Source organism: Phasianus colchicus, chromosome 19 (genome assembly GCF_987193195.1).
Source record: "Phasianus colchicus chromosome 19, bPhaCol1.hap1.1, whole genome shotgun sequence".
Classification (NCBI taxonomy): domain Eukaryota; kingdom Metazoa; phylum Chordata; class Aves; order Galliformes; family Phasianidae; genus Phasianus; species Phasianus colchicus.
In genome coordinates this window covers 11855183-11878551 of record NC_143454.1, presented here as the reverse complement: position 1 = coordinate 11878551, position 23369 = coordinate 11855183, and the positions used below count along the sequence as shown (strand labels likewise).

General features: G+C 45.4%; 1 protein-coding gene across 3 annotated transcripts in view; it reads left to right on the top strand.

Annotated features, from left to right (window-relative positions):
* The window catches only part of MAPKAP1 (MAPK associated protein 1), an 83120-nt gene extending 60055 nt beyond the window's left edge, over positions 1–23065 (top strand). For 2 of the 3 annotated variants that reach the window (XM_031602000.2, XM_090121160.1), the window contains 5 exons: positions 863–970; positions 7373–7513; positions 12218–12355; positions 20918–21015; positions 22476–23065. In XM_031602000.2, coding sequence (XP_031457860.1) covers positions 863–970; positions 7373–7513; positions 12218–12355; positions 20918–21015; positions 22476–22601 — 611 coding nt within the window. In that variant the 3' untranslated portion in view covers positions 22602–23065. The remainder of the gene's footprint in view (positions 1–862; positions 971–7372; positions 7514–12217; positions 12356–20917; positions 21016–22475) is intronic. The other variant, XM_031602002.2, reaches the window with a different exon arrangement.
* Positions 23066–23369: the final 304 nt, after the last annotated feature.

The window sequence follows — 23369 nt, the reverse complement described above, 5'->3', positions numbered from 1 at the left end:
CTTCAGGCAGCCTGGGTTCCTGGTTATGGAGGGAAATCCTTCATGCTCATCGGCAGCGCAGCCTTCTGAAAAGCCTTCTGTTGGCAGAGGTAGAAATAGCCAAATTGGGTGGAGCTGATTTTTACAACAAAATGCAATTCTTGAAGGAAGTTGCAAAAGAAGGGCTATTTCCTGGATATTTCGCAATGCTCTGTGCAGACATCTCTGAGCTGTGTAAAGGGCTTTCCGTGTGTTTTCTAATTGTGTCTGTTTGGCTGAGCCCCACAAGAGAAGCGGGCTTTGGTGCTGAGCTGGAAGTCACACACTGAGCTGTGCCAAGCAGCCACAAAGCAGCCGTGCCACTGCCTGGGGCGCAGAGCTGCACCGTGCTCGGGCAGACAGCAACCAGGCAGCAACTGGGGATGGGTGTTCTGTACCAGAGTCACAGAGAGGGCAGAGCAGCTGGGAGCACACATTGTGCTTGTCGCATCAGGAAAAATGCCCGAGAAATACAGCATAGATTCACACTGAGATCTGGATAGGAGTTTCTTAAAACAGGCGGTGCCCTTCTCTTGCAGCATGGGCAATGTATTTAATACAAGCTCAGTTAGCATAGGAATAGTGCAGAAGTTTTGGTTAGAATTTGGTTGGCAGCAAAGCAGGTAGTGCTGCCAGACAGCCCAGCACATCTGGAGTATTTTGTCTCCTTGCACACCAGCCTGCCCTTTCTCACAATAGGGCCCTTTCCTTTGGAAAAGAACTTTGAAACATAAGTGTCTACCTGCCTTACTTCTAGGGTGTGAGTAATCTTGTGGTAGTTGAACGTGATAAGCCATCACTTTGTTAGAAAACAGATGATTTTACAAGTTACTTTATGTTTCAGGTCCTCAGTATCGGCTGGAGAAGCAGAGTGAACCTAATGTCCCAGTAGATTTAGACTGTACCTTGGAGAGCCAGAGCACTTTGGAATTCTGCCTTGTCCGAGAGAACAGTACGTTTGCCCTTTTCACTTTTGCTCTTGTAAATTGCTTAATCTCACATAAGTTATGTATTTTGGAATACAAGCTGTACTGTCTGGGCAAGTAAGTTCTGATGAGACCCTTTCCTGAGGCACTGCTCTGTTATGCCAAAAGAATATTCCAAAGGGAAATGATGGATTTCATACCTTTTAGTAAACAGTCTGCATCCTGTTTATTACTTCATGATTAATCTTTTTTTGTTAAACTCTGCTTTGTAAAGTTATGACCGACCCTGAGAAACACTGGAAACATGAAGCTTTTTCTGTTGCAGACACCGTTCTGTGAATGAAGTGGCTGGCCTGCAGTGTGCTTTGCCATGACTACATGCTGTAGGAGTCAGTGACAAATTAGAATTTGAAGAAATTGACCATGAAGCTGTAACTCGAGCAGTATGATGATTTTAAAAATGCTAGACAAATAGTCACCTCCCCACCTATGCTAAAATGTTTTTGCTCTGTTACTGTTGTAATGATCCTAATACCATTTCCTAACTTACTTCTTTACAAGAAATTATGTGAAACTTACAAAATAGACATTTAGCATAGATTTGAGTTTGTCCTCCATAGACGCTGCTCCATCCTTCAGCCTTTCCAACTGTTGTGCCCTCAAGTTTTGGTTCTTTTGCATTCTATTTTAGTTGTCAAAATTGTGATTGTAACAACGAGGAAACTTTCAGCATTTATGTTCTCAGTCAGGGCTGCGTTCAGAGTATTTACTGTGAATAATCACAGCCATTTTCAAAAAGCAGGAGAAGAGTTTCTTGCTTTCAAAGATGAGACCCCTTCATTTCTGCTTTCCTGCTATAGCATTTCATATTTTGTCCTAGAAAGTCAGCAGACCATCACCAAAGTAATTCCTAACTCCAGTGGCAAGCAAAGACTCTGCTTCTGTGTAAGGAGTAGCAAAGCTGCAGCACGGCTGCAACGAGCCCTGCAGTGGTACATCAGTGCTGAGCTGAGGTTAAGCATTGTCTGCCAAAATATTCTTGGCACTCCTGCTTGCTTTCTTCATAAAATGGTTCTAAGAAACTGTGAGAGAGGATGATGCAAGAGGCAGAGAAGTTGCGCACTGTGTGTGAGGAAGTGAAGCGATTATAGCCTCCCTGGTCCAGCACACCCTCCCAAAGGCTGAATTTCCCAACGTCAGCACCCAGCTATTATTTTGTATCGATTTTTGGCCTTTGAAAAGTTGTGTAGTCACACTTCAGGAGGTTTTGCGTATTTTGATTAAAAATAACATATTTGTATGCAGGGCCTGTAATTAAAAATAGATTTATACTACATTTTTAACTTATTTTTGTGATCTGTGGAAGAGAATTCAGTAAGTATTCAGTAAGATTCAGTAAGGCCATTCATACTGATGCTCTGAGCCCTCATGAGCTACTTCACTTACCAGTCTGTCCGAAGTCTGTGAGTTGCTTAGCAGGAGGCACTCATCTACCCTGCCTCCACCCAAACCTGCAGCCTTGGCAGGGCGCACAGAGCCTCGGAGGGCTGCTCTCCAACTGGCATCTGGGAGCTCTCACCTCTGACTGGAGCCCTCCTGCAGCGAACGCTGCCCTTCTCAGTGGGGCAGCACGCACACGGGAGAGAGCTTCTGTTGGAAAACAGAGCTGAGGAAACGTGTGGGGAGGTCCTGAGGCTGTAGAGTCAAAAGCACGGCTAACTCATGAGCTCTCCAGGCCCATGTTAGGCAGATCAGCAGAGCCCTGCCAGGACAGGGGCTGCCTGGAGCCGTCCTGTCTGCAGGTGCTGGCTTTGGTCCCGCTCACAGATTTTGTGCCTGGCTGAAAGGGAAGGCTGAGCGGCCACTTTGTCATTCAAAAACAAGTTGCTGTTTGAGTTTGTTCAAGGCTGGCAGCAGTCTAGGCAGAATAACAACTGCTTACGCACACTCTGTATCTTCTCTGCCATGCTGTAACTGGGCACTCTCTGAACTGACACCACGTTCCCATAAAGAATGCAGGAGGAGTTTCTCCCCCAAAGTGTAGGTGAATTTAAAGTGATTTTCCATTGTTCCTGCGCAGGGATATATGCGAAACAGCCATGCAGTGAACTCTACACAAACAGATGTTCAAGGACAATGCAGTATATAAAATCAGTCATAATTCATGCATTGTAGTCCAGTTCCCTGAATGCACTGAGAAATTGGATGCTGTGGTGCTTAAGGAGCTGTCTTTTGGTACAGCGTTTGAATAGAAATAGTGCCAATTTTGCACTATTAATCAAATGACTTGAAAATTCTAAGTAACATCAAAATGTTAGTTCACGTTGTGCATTTTGTTTTTATTCAAAGTATTTTTAGCTTCAATATGCTACTTAGGAGAAAACTGTTACACTAACCATATTTTTTTCAGTCTACTCTTCATAGTCTCATATCCATTCATAAATACGTATGCACATATATATGTAAAATGTCAAATCTCTGCTGGTAAATTAGCTGTCAGTTTCCTTTGGGCAAATAGAAAGTTTATATTTCAGGATATTAAATGAAACAGAGAACTTTCCATTATTAAAAATATACACGGAGAAATCCTGTATCTCTCCAGCTTTTACTAATGACGCTCAGACTAAAGTGTTTCCAATATTTAGAACTATTTAACTTGCACTAAGATTTATCTTTAAGCTAAAAGCTGGCACTTTGTAATATGAAACGTGTAGTGGCAAAGTATTTATGGCTGATTTAGTATTATTCTTACCATCTTACTTCTGGAAAGTTCCTCTTTCTCATTTTATCATTAGATAGTAATTAGTATTCAAAGGAAATTGGCCTTAATATATTAAAATTGGTTTAGTGCCTTTAGACCTGTACCAAAGGCTGTGTCTTATTGGAAAATGTAACCGGGGACTCTGCGTATGTAATTAATTGTAATACAATTAAGAACTTTCATTAAGCAATAGACAAGTACATTAAAGTAATAAGGGGACATTTCTGCAGTGCAGTCAACTTTATATTTTGTTGTTGCATCAAGGAAATACAGGTTCACTTGCTCTTGAATGGGATTTTCTTAAATATTTTAAGCAGCTCTATGTTCTGATGTTAGAAATGCATCCCTTTTAGGCATCCCCTGGCTCTTCCAGGAGTCCGTGCTGGATCAGCTTCAGCTTTCAGATGCGTCCATTCCAGGCTCACACCTCCGGTGCCACAGTGTGCTGTGTTTCTGCTGCTGCAGCTCCCAGTGGGCCGCGGCCCGGCAGCCCTGCGCTGCAGGCCCCACTCAGCCTCAAGTTGGAGCAGTAGGGACGCGCAGCCTTGGGCAGCTGCCCCACACGGCCCTGCCCCGGCTCGCGCTTCCTTTGGGCCGCTCATTCCTGCTCTGCTCGTGGCTGAGCTCATGCCCCGCTTCTGCCACTGCTGCACCCTGTGGAGGCATTGTGAGCAGCCCGCAGCGCTTGGCACTTTTTGCAGGCTCCCACCTGTCTGTCCTGCACACAGCTCCAGCTTCTTTTGCAGTTTCTTTCACAATCTAAATCTTAATTAGGCAAACTGTTAGCAGAACTGCAGAGCTCTCAGTGTTCTCTGCAAGCCGTTATCAGAGGCCTTTGTTTCTGGCCCGGGCCAGGGCTGTGTGCCCTGCCGGCCGCTGGGCAGCTCTCAGGGAAGCGCCAGCCCCAGCATCCACTTTACTTCATTGTCTTCCCAAGCAGAAGCTTTTACATTCAAAAGCCACAGTGCGATCTCCATTACAAATACCCTGACAGGCCTGTAAATATTTGACAGGTTTATTCACAGCTGCTTGCATGTGGAAAATATTTTTACGATTTTTCCCCCAATCAGCGAGGAGACGGCGCTTCTCCCCTCGCCGAATTCCGGCAGTCTCACAGACATCCTCCGAGCTGCGGGGAGAGAGCAGCGTGCCAAGCTCTGCAGTCAGGTTTTTCCCTGCAGGGCATTTCTCTCTGTTGTTACCGATATTACTGCTATTATCCAATGCACCCTCAGGGGTCCGGGTGTCTTGCCATCTTTAGACAGATGATCTGTTTTGATGGTGGAGTTTCTGGCTGCTCTCCCAAGAGCAGCAACTGTAGAATTCTGTAAACCTGAACCCATTCACAAAGCTTCATAAAACAAAATCAGCAGAGGTTATGTGATGCGCAGAGGATCTGAAATGCTTCCAGTGCAAAATCCTGCTGTTCCCTCACGTCAGCCACAGCAGAGCGCGCTGCTGCAGCATCACACACCAGCACGCTCACGTTTGCAGTCACGGCGGCGCTTTTTTCCCCTGCTTATGACCTGGCAGGCTGCTAATTTTCTTTCTAATACTTTTAATTGAGGTGTGTGCCATGTGAGAACAGCCGGGCCGTGGTAGCTACAGGCGGGCAGGGGCTGGAGCACAGCAGCAGTGGGAGCGGGCAGAGCTTTCCTGCAGGGGAGGTGCAGGGCTGAGGTTAGTATGTTCTTTCTGTTTGGTTAGGGAGGTGTTAATGATGGCAGAGCATTAACGACGTCCCCACACTGGGCCAGGAGTGGGAGGTTGCTCCCTGAGCCCTGCCCTGCCATCAGCCTGCTGCAAGATGCTTCTGAGCCTCCAAAAAGTTTGACATATCTCAATGTATCTTTGAAGTACTGCAACATGAGAGTTTGACATGATACATTATGATAATCCATAGTATAGAGACATTAACACAGGGGTCTTTGACAAAATACATTGTAATGTCTCTGAAGGAGCCATTACAATTTATCTTGTCATTCTGGAGCATGGAGTGGTGGCGATGTTAAGATGGCTCTGCATAAATTCGCACGTAGACCATTTCCTTTGATTTTTAGAATTTTTTCAAGCCGAATGGCGCAGCCCAGTGTGTAGCTTTAACTCCTCTGCCCCACACCACAGGTCGGGGCTGTGGGAGCAGTGTGGTCTCAGCCCTGCTGTGGGTGGGATGGAGGCAGTGGGACTGACACAATGAAATGCGGATCTTCTTGTGCTTTCAACGTGTGTTTTGACTCATGTAGCAGTAAATGCTCATCTTATTTCAGTGCAGACATGAATGGTATTTGTCATAAGCAATGACATTTGTAACTGAATTAACAAATAGAGAAGGGAACGCTCCTGGCAAGCTGGGAAAAAGCTCCATTCCTGGTGGTTTTTTCCTTCTCTCTCCTACGTCTGTACTGCTTACAGCCACTGCTCTGACAGTTGCTCTTGCTAAAACAAATGGCGGGTAGGTCTGAAATTACCCCGCTACAAGGAGCCTGCTGTGGAATCAGAGCAAGGGATTGACTCCTGTGCCAGGGCTCCCCCCGAGCCGCTGTCTTCCCAGTGTAGGTGCCCTTGTTGTCAGGGCCAGACCTCGGAACTCTCTGCTTCCCGGGTGCTGGAATGCCCAGGTTGGGGCCGAGGAGCAGCACGACAGCAAGGTGGGGGCAGAGATGGGCAAGGGGTTCCCCCAGGTGTGCTGTGGCTTTAAGGCCTGTACTGAAAGTCCAGCATCTCATCTTCCCATTATTAAAATTTCAGCAAAATGTAAAGTTTTCATTAATCTCCTGCAGCAAATTTAGTACTCTGAACTGGCAGTTGGTTCAGCTTTTAGGACTGCATTAGCTGGGATATTGAACAAAACGTGTCATTCTTCAGTATCTACTTGAAGAAGCTAAATCAGTTTTCAAATATATTTTTACCGCTTTATCTAACAGCATTGGAGTGATCATTTAGAGCTGAGATGCTTTATTAGCAGCTGGCATAGAAATTACTTTGTGCAAAATTATGTATTGCATTATAGTAATGTTTAAATTGGTGTTAATCCAATGTCATAAAACAAAAAAAATCCTTAAAATGTGTTGTATTTTTTCAGTAATTGGTATTTTGGCTTAATGAGATGTTACCTTTTATAAAGCCATACCTGCAGTGGTAACAAGAATACTAATTGACAGTAAGCTTCTGTACAGTGAGCTGAGCTGGGGGCAGAGGCAGTGCCAGCAGTGCAGAGGCCACATTGCACCGCACCGTGCTGTGCTGCAACCAGGAGAACCGTGCAGGTCTGGGCACCCGTGGCCGTGGCTGACACGAGCCCAAGCACTGAGCACGCTGGGGCCGGGCTCAGCTGCTGCTTCCCCATGTGCTGTGCTGGAGAGCCCACGTGGCAGAGCTGGGGGTCCCATGCCCCACGAGGAGCTGATGTTGGGACATTGCACTGCTCTGCACTGGGATGTGAACTTCTGCTGTAACAGCTGTGATGAGCTGGTGGCCATGTCTGTGGGTGGAGCATGAGAGGATCCTCCCACTGCCGTGGGCCCTGAGCACTTTCTTCTTTCCTAAGTGAATTGGTTTGGAATCCCTTGGTTCAGATGTCAGTGCAGGTGCCCCCATGCAGCCACGTGCCGCCGGTTTGTGCGCCATCCTGTAACCTCCTGTTCATCGCTGTGGGCTTGTTTTGCAGGTTCGAGAGGAGAGGAGATCTCAGAGGAGGACCCTCAGATCGACATAGCCACGGTGCAGGACATGCTCAGCAGCCACCACTACAAGTCCTTCAAAGTCAGCATGATCCATAGGCTTCGATTCACCACTGATGTTCAGTTAGGTAAATCAATCCCTACTAAAGTGCTGTGGAAAATTGAATGGTTGAAACCTTTGGCCATATCTAGTAGCTAACTGTCCATTTCCAACATTTTTAAGGCATTCATTATCACGTTGGTCAGTTTTGTTGTGGAGCACATCACTTGAAAATGTTGCTAGTGTTTCAGCAGTAAAAAAAAAAAAATGCTTTCCATTGGAAATAATTTGGTGTTTTTATTATCCATCAGCTAGTCTTTTTTTTTTTTTTTTTTTTTTTAACTGAAAGATTTTAACCACCAAGTCAAAATTTGGAGTGAAGCAAAATACAGCTAGCATCCTCTAAAGGTGTGTTGTCCTTCTTCGCTTTCTGAATGCTTTTGAAAACCTGAAGGCCAAGGGATGACAGAATCTTGAATTATCAAAGCCCTATTACTGTTTTAAAATGATTGAATGGATTTTTAACTTTGTGTTTAAATTGTGGAAATTGGATTAATGATGGACTGGTGGGTGACCTGTGACATTCCTGCAAATACCATCCATAAAGAAATGATTCGGCAGTAAAATATCAGGTGCTGTGGTGTTTACAAAGCACATTTATTCTTGGGAATTCAGTAGAACTGTTAAATGTAAGTGCTAGCATTCTCTGTATTGTCGTCTTTACAGTCTCTTTGCTCTTGCATCCTTAAGCACATTATAAACGCATGTCTCTAAAATTTGTACAGGAGAGGCTTTCTTGGTGGTTTTGAGCTGTCTTGTTAAGGAAGGATTGATAGGCTGGTGCTGGAGCAGGACAGCACTGGGTGTGTTCTCTGCTTTTGAGCAAACTCTTGGGGAGTGAGAGTTGGCTTCCAGTGAAGTTTGACCCCCCTGTGTCTGGAAGCCGTCTGAAATGAGAGCCCGAAGAGGTCACAACAGATAGCTGCAGATAAATGGGTAAGGGAGAATAGCTGTTAAATGAAACAAGTGGTGTATCTTGTTTCGTAGCGAGGGAGCTGATCCTGCTCTGTAGTAAGGACCATAGCATTTCCCTTCCATAACAGTCTGTGAACATTTATGCTTTCTGATGACAGCACACTGACAGTGGAATTTTTGTATTGTGATTATTGTTTGAAAATCCAAGAGGGCTCAGTGAGGTGTTCACAGTCCAGGCAAACAGCGCCAAAGCCTCCAAATGAAGTCAAAATAATTGCATAGTGCTGGGTTTTTTTCTACTGAATGTCTCTGTAATGTTAAAGGAGCACTGCTGATAAAGCAAGCACGGAGATGCTATTTGCTGTAACGATGCTGAGTGCTAATGTGTTAATCATCTCCGAGTAACAGACTGCTCCGTGCAGTCTGAAGTATTAAAAAAAAAACCTAATTCTCTTTTAATCTCTAATGAGTGGCTATGGTTATGGAGAAATTCTTCATTGGCTTAGTGATCAGTTAGCAGTCAGTTACTAAGACTTTTCTCTGTAGCATTTTTATGTGTCACTGGTTTTATGGTGCAGCCACAGCAAAGTGACAGCTTTTCTGGAGATTCTGAAGCCACAGCATTGCTCTTTACTGGCAGCATTGGTGGTTTGGTGGAGCACAGGTCCAACAGCAGCACAGGACGGGTGCCCACTTAGCTGAAAAGTGGTGTGGTGACTGCATGGAAACGTCTGTGTGGCTTTGAGAAGAGCCCCAGTTCCATCAACTGAATGTGAAAGAACGTATAAGTACATGCAAATACTTGTTTTATTGGAATAGATCCCATACTGTACCTTATTTCACTTGCATGGGGCAGGTAGCCTAAGTGTGAGCTGTGTCTGTGGATTGGTGTTTGCACAGTGGTACTTTTTGAAATGTTTTTAGCTGTCTGAAAAGTGGTCACTGAATCTGATGCAAGATTTACTGAAAATATGGGGGTCAGCTCAGTCATCTCTACATTCTGCGTGGTTCTTCTTGGCAGAAAAAAAGAGATGCAAGTGGAAAGGGGAGGAATGAGCACCTCGGGAGTGCGGTTTTGTTACGGCTGGAAGCGGAGCCCCGGCAGCTTAAAGCCTACGTTTGTGTGTCTCAGCTAATGGTAGATTATAATGCACGTACAGTAGTGCTCCCAACATTTTTAGAAAGGTGCAGTTGTGGTGTGAAGGCATAAGACAAATTTGCCTGTGTACCATGTTAGCAAGATGAAAAGAAGCGCATTGTCGTGGAAAGCTGCTGCCAAAAAGCATTGCAGTGGGGCGGGGGCATCGCAGAGCCAGCAAGGGGAGTGAGAGCAGAGCAGTGTTACTGCAGTACTGCAGCTGTGACATTTCTTTTGCTAAATTAAACGAATTTTAAAAAATCCTAGAAGAGGTATTTTTGCTTATTTTCTAAGTATAGTAAATTTGTGCTGCAATAGAGACTGTAGAAGCCACATACATAATACTGTTTTGATTTTAGGTTTCAACACGCACAGATTGCAAGAACAATAACACAAAAAAGACAGCATTCTTTGTCAATGTGCTCTTTGGATGTGTGTGAGCTTAAGCCAGTGATGTTGAGATACAGAAATAATGGATGAAGTATACAGCAACAATTTGCAGATAAAAATAATAGAAGTTAAAGTGTATTTTACATGATAAAAAAAAGATGAAAGAGGAGGAAGTCTGTTACATCTGAGACGGTTACAAAATCCATGCTTGGTGAAGTAGCCTCTGCTGAAAAGATTGATGCAATGGGGAGTGACCTTGGCTTGGAGCAGGAGCTGGTGATGTATGTATGAGCATCTCTCTGCTAAATGGACCCAGATTTGTAGCACTAATATACATGGAAGCCCAGAACCAAACTCAGGATGGCAATAAATCAACAGCCACTTTGGGTGTCATTTCTGGTTTATATTCCACTATTGTTCTATCACTTTAATTCATGTCACTATCATCTGTTCATCTGGAACAGTTTTATATAATTTTCCAGTGGAGTTACCTGACAAATCCTATCAAATTAACAAGGTACGTTAACAATATTGACTGACTGTGAATGCTGAAGTTGCAGGACCATGCTGTGAAATTTTTAAAGGATATTTTCGGGAGTGACTTTTTCTAAAGGACGGGCTGGGGAGCATCCATTGCATGCAAAGAATTTTATCTTACATTTTTAGAACTTGCCTTGACTTTTTTTTTATGTCCTCAACTTCACATGTTTTGATTAAGATACAGGAAATACCATTTTGAATAATCGATTACTGTGAAATAACAAAATTGATTTTAATTAATATGTCCAAAATTACATTGCAAAACAAAGTGGGCTCCAGACAGAGCGTCAGCCTGCTCCCATTGCGTAGTTCTAACAGTCCTTGTGTTAATTAGACTCTTGATACAGCGCTTAATTGAAATGTGATATCTTTGATGTGACGTATGCTTAATGACAAAGTGCATTCTTGGATTAATAGAAGTGGGGAGGGAGTTGGTGGCATTGTTACCACCTGTCTCAGCAGCCAGGGGTAAAGTGAAGGTTACCCTGTGTTCAGTGGAAAGGACAGCAGTGAGAAGGCTGCTGCAAACACGCATTGCTTGCTATGTGTGCTTTCATTCTAGGTGCATGAAGTACTGACAAAGGTGATTTGCAAATTCTGCGGCAGTCACTGTGCTTTTAGAAACATTGACTTTGTTTTTGAGGGTTGAGACAGTTGTGACTGTGGCATCCGATGCTTATTTGGTCACACCTCTTAGAGGTTTTATAGTCAGCTTCTTTTTTTCTCCTGCTTCAGACAAAGCAAAGGCAATGTATTCAAAAGCATCGTAGCCAAAGCACTTTAAAAGGAGAAGGTTCTCTCTGCCATTTTTCCTAAGTTGCAAGAGTGAACTAAAGTTCATTTACCCTTCATCCTCTGCTGCTTCCTTTTTTCCTCCTGACCATGAGCTTCACCTAGAAGCCGTGACTTCAAGAGACTGAGAAGTTTGCTCCATTCCATCAGCAGACACTGAACAATGAGCTCCTGCCCAGCAGCACAGCACAGCAGTGCCGCGACGACCCTGCAGTCAATGCAATGAGCACCCCGGCAGGCTGCAGCTCCCTGTTACATCCCACTGCACAAACACTGCTTGCAGGAGCTCAGGAGACATGCAGGGGGGTAATAGTGTTGGTATGCTCTCCATTCGGTCCCCAGAGACCTGCAGCAGGATGCTGTGTGTGGAGGCGCACAGTGTGTGCGGTGGGAACGCAGCCTCAGCCATCTGGGCGGCTGTGTGGGGCCAGGAGCTCCTGGCTCACAGTTTGTGCTCACTGCAGCCTCATCAGAGCTGGGTGCCTTTGTTTGTGGGTATCTGTTTACCACAAAGAGCACTTCTCTAATACTAAAACATGTGTTGTCCTTGTGTAGAATATGTCATATGTGTGCTGCCCAGGAGATGTAATAGTGACGTGTGATGGTGCCTCTCACATATAATAGTGACGACTGAAAATATGAATCTTCATATACATCTTGCAGTTCATGTAGCTGCTGCTTCCAGAAGAGCTCTGTGTGTGCTGAGAAGAAATTTTCCTGTGATATTTTTTTCTCATTGGTGTGCCTATTTCCCAGCAAGGCAGGAGAATAAAATACAGATTATCAATGCACTTTGATAATCATTTGCTTTTGGTTTCAAAAGCTCCCATGCTTTCAAAAAGCCCAGAAGGGCAATATACTTTCATCCCATTTAAGATTTATAAAGTGTGTCAAATGGCTGATATGAAATCACTTAAACAGATCACTATTGTGGCTCTCTATTCTTTCTCATCTCAGGTATTTCTGGAGACAAGGTAGAGATAGACCCTGTTACTAATCAGAAGGCCAGCACTAAGTTTTGGATTAAGCAGAAACCCATTTCAATCGATTCCGAACTCCTCTGTGCCTGTGACCTTGTGGAAGAAAAGAGCCCAAGTGAGTAGTCCTTTTTATTTATGTCCTCTCTCCTCTCCCTCTCTCTGCGTGCTAGATGCCCAGAGAATTATTGCTGCCATGTCCTTTCCTTTTATAGGTGTATTTTATTCATTATAGAATGTTTTTAATCTGACTTGATTCTGTTGTAGAGAACATAACGCAAACAGATGCACGTTTTATGAGCGTCCTTTTAATGCTGTTTGTGGCCAGTGTTGTTAAGTTTCCTGCCTGCTGTCCGTAGCCGCCGGCAGCGCCGCACCAAGGAGCCGCTGGGTAGGCTCAGCTCAGGAGTCACATACCCATCTCCACATCTTTGTGATATCTTTGAACTTAACATCTGGAAAGGCTTTGAACAGTTCCTCAGACACGTGAGGATCTCAGACTTCAGTGAGTGTCATCGCAGTCTGAAATTGTTTCCATTGCGGCTGCAGGGTCAGCAGAGCTTTGGTTCAGGAAGGCGTTGGCGCAGGCAGCGGCCGGAGGCTCCTGTATGGAGGGGTCACCAGGCACAGGGCAGAGCCAGGGAGCTGTGCTTATTGTGTGCATGGCGTAATGAGAGTCTGTATTCCTAAAATTCATTGTAAAAGGCACAAGATAGGCCCTAGGAGAACGGGACAGTGTCTCCTGGTGGCATCAAAACGTAACTATCACTGTCAAAAAGTAACAGATTCAAAAACATGGCAGGATTTTATTACGCCTGGGCTTATGCAGGGTAGAGATGCTAAATATTAAGTACTTATCTGCAAGGTGACAGAGAGAGAGAATTATGTGATACGTATTTACAGAGGTAATGATCTGTTGAATTCTTTTGGAAGAGTAAATTTATAGCTGCCACAGATTTTATCAGCAATTATTGAACTATATCCTTCTCCCCTTCATTACCCCTTCCTAATTCCATACTCTTGCTCCAGTCACTGTCTCTCTTTCCTGTCTCCCAGCAAGTTTTTATGGTCCTTGGGAAGGTGTGAGCCTGGGGAGAGATGTCCCTGATGACCAGGCAAAGTGTGTAACAGTTGTCTTTGTGGAGCTCTGAGAGATGGCACCCAACGTGTCTCTGTAACAGATAACTGACAGTCTGCAAAGGCTGTGGCAGAGTCTGTGGTGCTTTTAAATACCCAACCATGTAGTGCTCAGCTGCACGTCAGACCAGTTTTGTTGCTAAAGGTGTAGTTTGCACTTGTGAACATTAACACTTCTGGGTTTGTAGCCACATTTCATTTCAGATGCAGATATTCGTAGTGATAAAATTATGCCAGCAAAGTAGGGCTGTATCTGAAAATCCAGCCCCGAAAGGCAAAGTTTCCAGCTTACACTCCCTTTAGCACCCTCAGCTGAGACCTTCAAGCTGTCTCTGAACATCTCCAGGACTGTGTCCTTGTGGGATGGGGCTGGGTGGCAGCGCCTGTGCCTCTGCAGATGACACTTGGATCCAAACGGAGCAAACTGCTGACCCAGGGGGAAACAAGGGACAGAATTGTGACCCTAACGAAATGCAGTGCTGGAATGGAGTGCCTTTAAGTGGAGACCCTGAAATGAGGAACCGTGGTCAGTTTTGAGAGAGTTCTGACAAGTTATGTCAAAGGCAACCTTAAAGATACTGCATGTTTATTTTCGCATTTTCATGTAGCCATCCATACGATTTTCATGTTAAATAAATGTTCAACATGGTTTCTAAAGGAGAAAATAATTCCCCCCTGAAATCCGCTGACCTCTTCCAGATTCACCAAAGATGTTCCAAAAGCCATTATTTTAGGTCAGCAGAAGAGACTTTTAGTGTGACATGTCAGAATGATGCATTTGGGGGAACTCTTAACAGCAGATCAGTATCTCTTGAATTTTAAATGGAAAAAAGTTATTTTAGTAGCATAAAGGAATGAAACTCACTGTATTTCACAAGTTTTGTCTGTGATTTTTATCAGCGGAGTGATATATGTTTATAGCAGAGTTTACATCAAAAATTATTCCCGGATCTTCCTTGAATGAATTATTGCAAAGAAAGAGAGGCTGAGTGAAGATAAGGTGCTTGAGTTCTGCAGTATATTTTGTTTCCATGTTTTTATCTCCCGTAACACAAACACGCTCCATTTCGTCTTTCTGAAGTGCTGTGCACACACAGCAGGGCTGCTGCGATTACACCACAGAGAACACAGCGCATGTCTTCTTAAACCACCTCTGTCCCCAGCCGTGAGCAGCCAGGGCTGTGGGGCTGCGGGGCTGTGGGGCTGTGGGGCTGTGGGGCTGTGGGGCTGCGGGGCTGTGGGGCTGCGGGGCTGTGGGGCTGTGGGGCTGTGGGACGATGCTGGGCTGCACTGAGCTGTGAGCAGTGCGGATCCCGGCGGGCTGTGCTGCGGGCAGTGCTGCTCCCTGTGCTCACTGAGGGCCGTGCACCGTTTGTTCTGCTGTCGGTAATTAACGCAGTGTAGAACCCAGCTAGCTCTTACTTTCGGTGGACTAAAGGGGAGCCAGGGTTTTTTACTGGTACTTCTCTATGGAAATGTAAAGAGAGAAACTATATATAAAGGTGGTGCGAATGGTTTGCTTACTTTCAGCTGAAGTTTTATCTGTGATGACAGGTTCATACAGCCGTGCTTTAGTGCCACTTGTGTGTTAAAGGCCCTGACAACCCAGATCCTGTGCTGTGAATGTTTGCAGGTGGCTGGAAGCCGTTCTGGTATGAGCAGAGCTTCCCTTTCCTGTAAGTTAGCAGAACTCAGAGCTGCGCTCAGTGAAAACGGAAGATGACAACAGAAAGCTTTGGTATCTAATTTGCCATTACTGTGGGTATCAGAGGCAGGAACGGCTGATGATTTTTGTTTGCCCTCATAGTAGCCCAGGTTAGCATTTGAATTTTTATTTGTAAATTAAATCAGACTCCCTGAATTTAGACAGAGAGAAGAGGTAATGGCCCTGCTGGCTCGATCAAATGCCATTAGAACCTGGAAACACTGTGTATAAACTGCTCGTTTAAATCAGGTTCAGTCTGATTATCACGAGAGATTCTCAATGTTTTGAATCTCGAAAGGAAGCATCCTATCATTGAGAAATAAGATTTAAACCTTAATAAAGTAGTTGTCATTTTTATAGCTGAAAAGAGCTTTGTATCTCAATTAAGTGTACATAATATAAAGTCTTAAGGAAGCAACATAATACGTTTAATACAATTATATCCTTTTGCAATAGTGTAATTTAAAGGAAATCTGATTCTGTTAATGTCTCTTACATTATTTGGACAAAGGATAAACTTCAGTGTCACTAACCACTGCCTTTGCTACTCAGCACCCTGTGCACAGTGCTGTGACCACTGCATTGCTGGGCGCAGGGCAGCGCTCAGGGCAGTGCTGGGAGCAGGCCAACGGTGGCACTGACACCAACCACTTGGGCAGACATACCATGTTCAAAATAAATATTTTTTTCTCCATTATGTGTTTTATGACAGCTGCAAAATTGGATTTATTTGATAATTTACTTGAAACACTGAACAAACGTTCTCTGTGACCATTTTTCTTCTGCTTTGTATGTTTTTCCTCTTAGGAAAGCAGATACGTCTCAAGCACTTGGTCAAAACAGCCTTAATATGAAGGTAGTCTAAACAAAGGTGTTCTGTAGGTCACGGAGTACATCGGTAACTTCGGTTTGTAATTTAATTGCCTTCTTTGCACCCTGCAGCTTAAGATTTCCTTTAAATTCTTATTCCATTGTTGCACTGGGGCTTAACAGAGTGTTAACCTGGTAATAGGCACAGGGCCTCCCCATTATATGTCTCGCTATCGAGCGGTTCTGCATGACTAGTTAAAAAAGATGGCAAGAAGATTAATGAAAGCCGCCCGGTACAGAGGGGGCAGGCACCGTCGCAAGACTTCCAGTAAGGAGATATTGGAGCTGAACCAGAGCTTGGCTTTTTCTTTATCCCGTGACCTCTGAACCCACCTTACTGTCGAGAGCTGCCAGCAGAGCCGACGTTTTGATTGATGTTGCTACACAAGTCAGTCTTTCCCATTGAATTCCACATCTGCACGAAAATAGCTTTTCTAGCAGTATTCATACTGGCTGTAAGTGATAGCCAAAGTGATGGCTGAAATGCTTTTATGTAGTTTTCATTTAAAGCTAAAGGTATTTGATGTTTTAATTCAGTATCAAGTTCCTCCAGATTATGCATGTTGGGTAGTACTATTTTAATGAATTCATTATGGGGTTGTGAAAGGACAAAAACGCACAGAGCACATGGGGAGGACTGGGTTCCCACTGCTTGGGGATCTCCAATAAGGATGTTGCACGGTTGTTCAAGGCCCTGCAGTGGGGCCAGAGCAAAGAAGCAGCAATTACCCAGGCACTGTGCAAATGGTGCACAAAATACTGCGTGGTAGTTCCTGATATTAATGCTCCTGCTGTGAGTAATGCAGTCTCTGAAATAATAGAGGAAAAATCATACATGATGGAAACCTAATCACTATTCTGCTCAAAGGGTAAAAAATAGATGCAGCAGAGAAAATATTACCGATACTTCAGTCTCAGAGTGAAAGAAACCTCAAAGTGTGCATCAGAAAGATGTGAGTCCAAATGCATGCAGACCCGTGGTTTGCAGAGCAGCAAAATGCCTCAGAGGGAAGAAAGCGATGTGCATATGGCACTCGGTCTCATTGAACTTCCCACCTCTGTCACAGCTCTGGACTGCACACAGGTCATTGCGGCCATCGCGGGGCTGGCAAAGGCCGGAGATGTTGGAGCCTTGCAGCCCTTGGCTGGAGAGACACAGCAGGGCAGGGAGGATGGGCAGGCAGGGCAGGGCAGGCAGGACGAGGTGCTCCTGGCCCCACATGTGGCTGCAGCCCACTGAGTGCACTGCTGCTGAGCAGCCTGCATTAAAGTCCTCTGGAGCACAATCAGGAGCGTGCATTGCCTCATCCTTTTAACAAATATGTTTTGTAGCCCTATTAAAAGGGGTCTTCATCTATTCTGTCAAAGCTATTCTGCTGGGGTTTTTTAGTTTAATTACACTATCCAATTAAAACTCCTTGCTGCATTTTGATTCGCTTCTCCTTGGGCTTGAGTGGATATGACATTTACAAGGCTCGCCTTTCAAGCAGACAATAGTGTGATTGATGAGGTGCAGACGCAATGAAGGAGGCGATTGCCATGTGGAAACACTGCTTAGTGCATTTTGATTTATTTATCATCTTTTTTCCAAAACAAGGTTGCTGGTGAGAGGTTTGGGGCAACCCTAATTTCCCCTCCTGATTTTCAGTGCATTCTTGCAAAAAAAATCTTTATTCTGCCTTTAGTAAAAATTCAATGAAAAAACAAAGGGCTTTGGAAAAAAAATCCAGATGTGTGAATCATTACCGTAACTTGACATAGAAGTGGGCTCTTTATGGACATCTGGAAACAAGGCATCCACTAATAGCAATGCTTTGTAGGAAGCCCATAGCAGAACATAAAGACCTGAGCTGTGGGAAGAGTGTTCATGGGGGGCGGCGGGGCTGCAGCATTCTGCTCTGAACGTTGGTGTTGTTTGTTCCCGCAGCAGCAGTGTTCTGGGGGGGAGCATCAGGTGCGCCGTGTGCGTCTGTCCTTCCCACTGGCGGTGGGGGGGTCAGGGTTTCATCCGTAGTGACTGCAGTCAGTCTGTGGAGGAGGCCCCCAGCCCGGCTGAGCATGGCTCCCACCAGATAGGCCCAGTCCAGGCCTGCCTCCACTGCTGCCAGGGCTGCACCGTGTCCCAGCAGCCCCGCAGTGGCTGTGGGCAGCTGACATCCCCCACAGGGGACCCGCGAGTTTCCTTGTTCAGCCATGCCGAGACTGGTGATTTGGTGATCGTGCAACACGTGCTTTTTTTTGACTTTCTCACTCACAGCATTGTTTTTTGAGGCAGCAGCATGGATTTAAAACAGCAGAGTTCCTCCTCAAAGCTTTTAGATGAGATATAGCAGCATTGTTCAGAAACGCTGCTTGCATGCATTTTGCTTTCATTATTCCTTGCTTATTTATCTGTGCATTTTAAAGTCCTTGTAAACCCTTCTGAGTCTGCGGGATTCAGGGACTTGATCCTGTTGTGGTCACCATTTCTGGAATGGTGAGAATGGTCATCATGTTGAATGATGCGTGTAAGCATTCTGTTCTTCAGAGAGGTCTTTCTGTCACTGCTTATTCCACTAATAACTCTTAATTGTTGACTTAGGCCTTATGGCCCCATAATGACAAAACAATCATCAAGGTATATTGAAAAATTAACATAAATTTGCATTTCCTCGTGTTTGTTTTCTGTTTTGTTCTATTCATGAATATTCTTTTCATCCTTCATCTAACTAGTGATTTAATTCAGTGCACACTGCTTTAAAGATTGGCAGTAAGGATAGGGGCTTTTGGTACCCTCTGAATTTGGGGGTGATGAAGAGGTAGAATACAAACTATTCCTGAATGTTCAAGATACAGATTGCAGCAGAATTTCTCATTGGTCTCATATTGACACAAAATCAATGAGTCTGGGGGGTGATGTGCAGCTGGGATGAGCACCACTTCCCTGAATGTCATCAGGAAAATCGGGGTGCAGCCATGAGCAGAGGAGGTGCTGGTGGCCGTGCTGCCCGTCCCGCCAGCTGCGCATCCCCAGCACAGTTACCTGCAGTGCTCCTGCTGCGTGCCTGCCAGTGTCTGAAAACCTCAGTTTCTTTCCTTAAATGTTTTAGCAGATAAATACAGTTTAAAATAATCCATATTTTCCACCATGCAGCCAGTAAAATCTGATTGCAAGGTACTAAAATGTCCCTGTTCGGTCCCCTTCTGCCTTCAGCCCAGCACAGGTGACATGTGTAACCTGTCTGTGCTCCTGGTGACAGACAGCTGCTGGAGCTGAACGGCTGTGTTCCAAACACAGACTGAGGGCACACTGATCGTGCAGGAGTCATTGTGGTGATGTTGTTGGTACAAGATCTGCATTTGTTTTAACTCTGCCATCATGTATGGTAGAATCCAGCTGCTGCCGTTTGCTGCCAGATATTTTTGTATGGAAATATAAAACCATTGAAGTTCCTATTGATCTCAGAATTGTCAGAGGTGGTGCTCTATTGGAAAGTGGTACATCACACATTTAAGCACTCTTGGAAATGGAAATCAATCTCACAATTCATAAATTCCATCTGGCTGGAACAGTAGCAGAGCAAAGTGCCAGTTATGATTTCAATGAACTAATATTTCATGCTGTAAATAGTGTGATGCGGACGTGGGAGCACATAAACATAATATTGTAATGGAGTTTCTAAAGAAAAGTCTTTTTAGCCTCTTTCTACTACATCACCTGCCATGTGCAGGGCTCGTCCTGCTCCATGCTGGGGCACTGCGGGGCAGTCCAACTCAGGGGCTGGGGCTGAGCAGCTGCTGTCCTGGGCAGGGACACAGGGATGTTGGGACACAGGGATGCTGCCCTGGCAAGGGTTGTCTCCAGGCTGCCGGAGGGATTGCAGCAGAGTGAGCTCTGCCTCGTGCCATGGGATGCAGCAGAATTGGTATTGGCATCTGTAGCTCTAATTGTCTTCAAAACAGCTGACTCGATGCAATCCTAAAACAAGTGTTGGAAATGAACTTCTGTGTTCTGCCTCTGTCAGCTGCATAACTGCTTCTGCCAGAAAGGAGGAGTAAATCACTGCTTTAAAGGAAAGATGGGGATCCTGGGAGGGTTCCTTCGTTGGCCATGACGAAAGCTATGGTCTCCCTTAATTTTTGTGTTTATCTCTCACTCTGTGGCTCCATGCCCCACCTCCCCCTGTGATGTGTGGCTGAGAAGCGGGCGGTCAGCACGCCGCCCATCATTCCCTCCACCCATGATGCAGGGGCTGCCCTCAGCAGCACTGCACGCCCAGCCTGCTCACAACACCACACACCCAGCCCTGCAGCTGCTCCGGCACCGCTGCCCACGGCAGCCCCAGCTCTGTCACCTTGGGGTCAGCGGTCACTGCCACCCTCTGCTGGGGTCTGAGCAGCAGGGAAGCTTGCCAGCAGAGCACCTCGCAGATAAAAACTGTGGTTCTGTGTTAGTTTTTGATTGTTATGCTTGCAGGGAGAGGAGCCTGGTTTCCTCGTACCGTTGCTACATTCCTTTGTATTTTACAGTGACATTTTCCTTTGCCTTAGCAACAGAGTAGGTTTGGGCATTATTCTGAGGAGGGGATTTTATGATAATTCCGGGATTAATTGGCCTTTTATCTTAAATATAGCACTTCTATGTGCGATGGTTACCCTGCAAATCACAGGTGAGCTGCTGCGGCGTGGCGGTGCGAGCGCTCCGGTGTGGGCTGGCTGTGAGCTAACTGACCATCTGATAGATCTTTGCATTTCCTGCAGCAGGGATGTGATGGGAAAATGAACTTTATTGAAAGAGTTCAGCTGCTCCTGTAAGCCACCACTTGCCTTAAATTGAAATGACACGAGAAGCCTGTCAGCGTTTCATTGCTCCCTTCTGTTGTGCTGATGGTATGCTAAGATCACCATCTGTGTTTTGCTTCTGTCAGGCACACAGCTCGGCAGAAAACTTTAGAGAAATATTCTGAACCTTTTTTCTTATCTTCGCAGGTCATGCAATATTTAAACTTACATATCTAAGCAATCACGACTACAAACACCTGTACTTTGAATCAGATGCTGCTACTGTCAATGAAATTGTACTGAAGGTGAGTATTAAATTTTAATGTGACCCAAAATTCTTGTTGTACCACTTGTTAGACATGGAAGTCTTCAGGAGGATCTGAAATACGGGCACGGCGCAGCACCTGTGGAGCACTTGGTTGCTTCAGCTCCCAGTTTGCTGCCACACTCCCTGGGCTGGGTTTCGGTCAGGAATTGACACTGCAGGGACCACAGGGCACACATGGAACACACAGGGCTCGGTGCAGCTCAAGCAGAGCAGAGCTGGGCTGGGGCAGTGCTGAGTGCAGCAGTAGGACTGCTTCCCCCCCGGGCACTTGCCCAGAATTGCTTGCTTTTCCCACAGCTCATTGATGTACGTATTGATCTACTTCCTGAAGCAAATCGGAAGATTAAACTTAATTTTCTGCAACCTAGTATCTTATATCAATTCAAAATTTAAAAAACCAGTCATTTTAGGAATCCACCCGTTACGTTTGCTTTGCTGTGTGAAGTCCACAGGACTGCTGAATGACCGACCTGCTGCAGTGCTGTTTTGGCAGCTGAATGCGTGCTGCCTTCTTCCTTGGCTCTTAGTCCAGCAGGTTCTTCTGCTCCCACTTCATCTGCGGAGTCTCCGGAGCACTTGGCAGAGCCAGGCTGCTCACACAAGAAGGCTGAAGAAAGTTTTGCTTTGAGGAACAAGAATATTCAGGGGAGAAAAATTACCAAACAGTACTTTTTTTCTTACCTTGCAAATTGTTTATACAAAACACTTCCAAGTTTTTGTGTAAGTTACCAGTTTATTTTCAATTCCATCAGCATTAAGAGATATAGAGAAATCTGACTTTTCAAATTAGGCTTTTTACATGATCAAGTGCAAGACACCGAGGCTTTATTGACCATGAAAACTCCCTATATTTCTACGCCTTAAGCTGTAATATGCAATGAAAGTGAAACACTCTACAGTGCATAAAATCGTGCAAGTTTTAAGCCACAGCATATTAACCAGCTAATGGCGGACCAAAGGGCATTTTTATCTTTTTGATTCTTGCATTAACCTTCCATTAAAATTATCTATGTGATTATCACAAAGCACTGGAGATAATAAATTTAGGGAATAGCAGGCTTGTTAAATATCATTTAAAAATGCTTTCATCAAGTAAAATGTGCCAAAACACAGGGAAACTCTGAGATTAGCTGAGTATGCAAACATCATAATGGAGGTATTATTTTTATTAAAGCTGATAAAATCTTTTATTGAAGCCCATTACCACTCAGAGCAGCACAGCGGCCGCAGGACGAGCTGTGCTGGGGGACAGAGCTGCTCGGCTCCTCCTGCCCAGATGCTGGGATGGGGGCAGAGCCGGGGATGGCCCACATGGAGGACGGCCCCTGCTGTGGTTTTACCCTTTTCCTGTCGCCCTGTCGGAGGTGCGGGGGTCCGTGCCCTCCCAGGGCTGCATGCCAAAGCACCACTGCAGTGAAATCCTCCCGTGTCTTGCAGGTTAACTATATTCTGGAATCGCGAGCAAGTACAGCCAGAGCAGAATATTTTGCTCAGAAACAAAGAAAACTGAACAGGAGAACAAGCTTTAGCTTCCAGAAGGAGAAGAAATCGGGACAGCAGTAGCACCGGGCCTCAACAGAGCCTGACCGCCGTGTTCGGGGCGGGGGCTGCCGGTGGCCGGGGCAGAGCGGCGGAGCTCCAGCTGCTGATGGCAGGAGCGGCCGGGGAGGGCATCGGCAGGACCCCATGTCTGGTGGCTGTAAGATGATCCCTCTTGGCGAGGGGAGGTCTCCCCTGCGACACAAATAAAGAGCCATATCAGCCGGAAAGAAGACTGTTACGCTTCAGGTTCCTTTGATTAGAAATAAGAGAATGACGTAGACTGGCATCATTTAATTACTGTATTATGTACAATCACAAGAAGAGATGTGATTACATATTATTTCACAGCCTGGTTAAAATAAATTATATACATCTGTAATACACCCACGTACACGCAGGTATTGCTTGTGACATGATCAAATTTCTAAAAACAAAATGTAGGACAAATGTATCCATTTTTACTATTAATAAACAGATGTAATCTTTTTCAAGGTCCATCTGATGCACAGTTCTTTTGGGGGGAGGCTGCAGTCCCAGATGGTTACGCTTCTGTTGCTGACGTGCAGGAGGCAACTGTGAGCCAGGAGCAGCAGCCGTGGCAGAGCGACTGGTGGGGGAGTGCTGAGGCAGTTCAGGTCTCTTCTGCTTCGTTCTTTTCAAAACAGGTTTCTGTAACTGCTCCTCAGCTTTGCATCCCCTCTGTGGAAGGCACTTCCTGCAGCCAGCACCAAGGCAGCATCTGCAGCCTGAGGAGAGCACGGCCCAGCGCTGAGGCCGGGCTGGCACCTG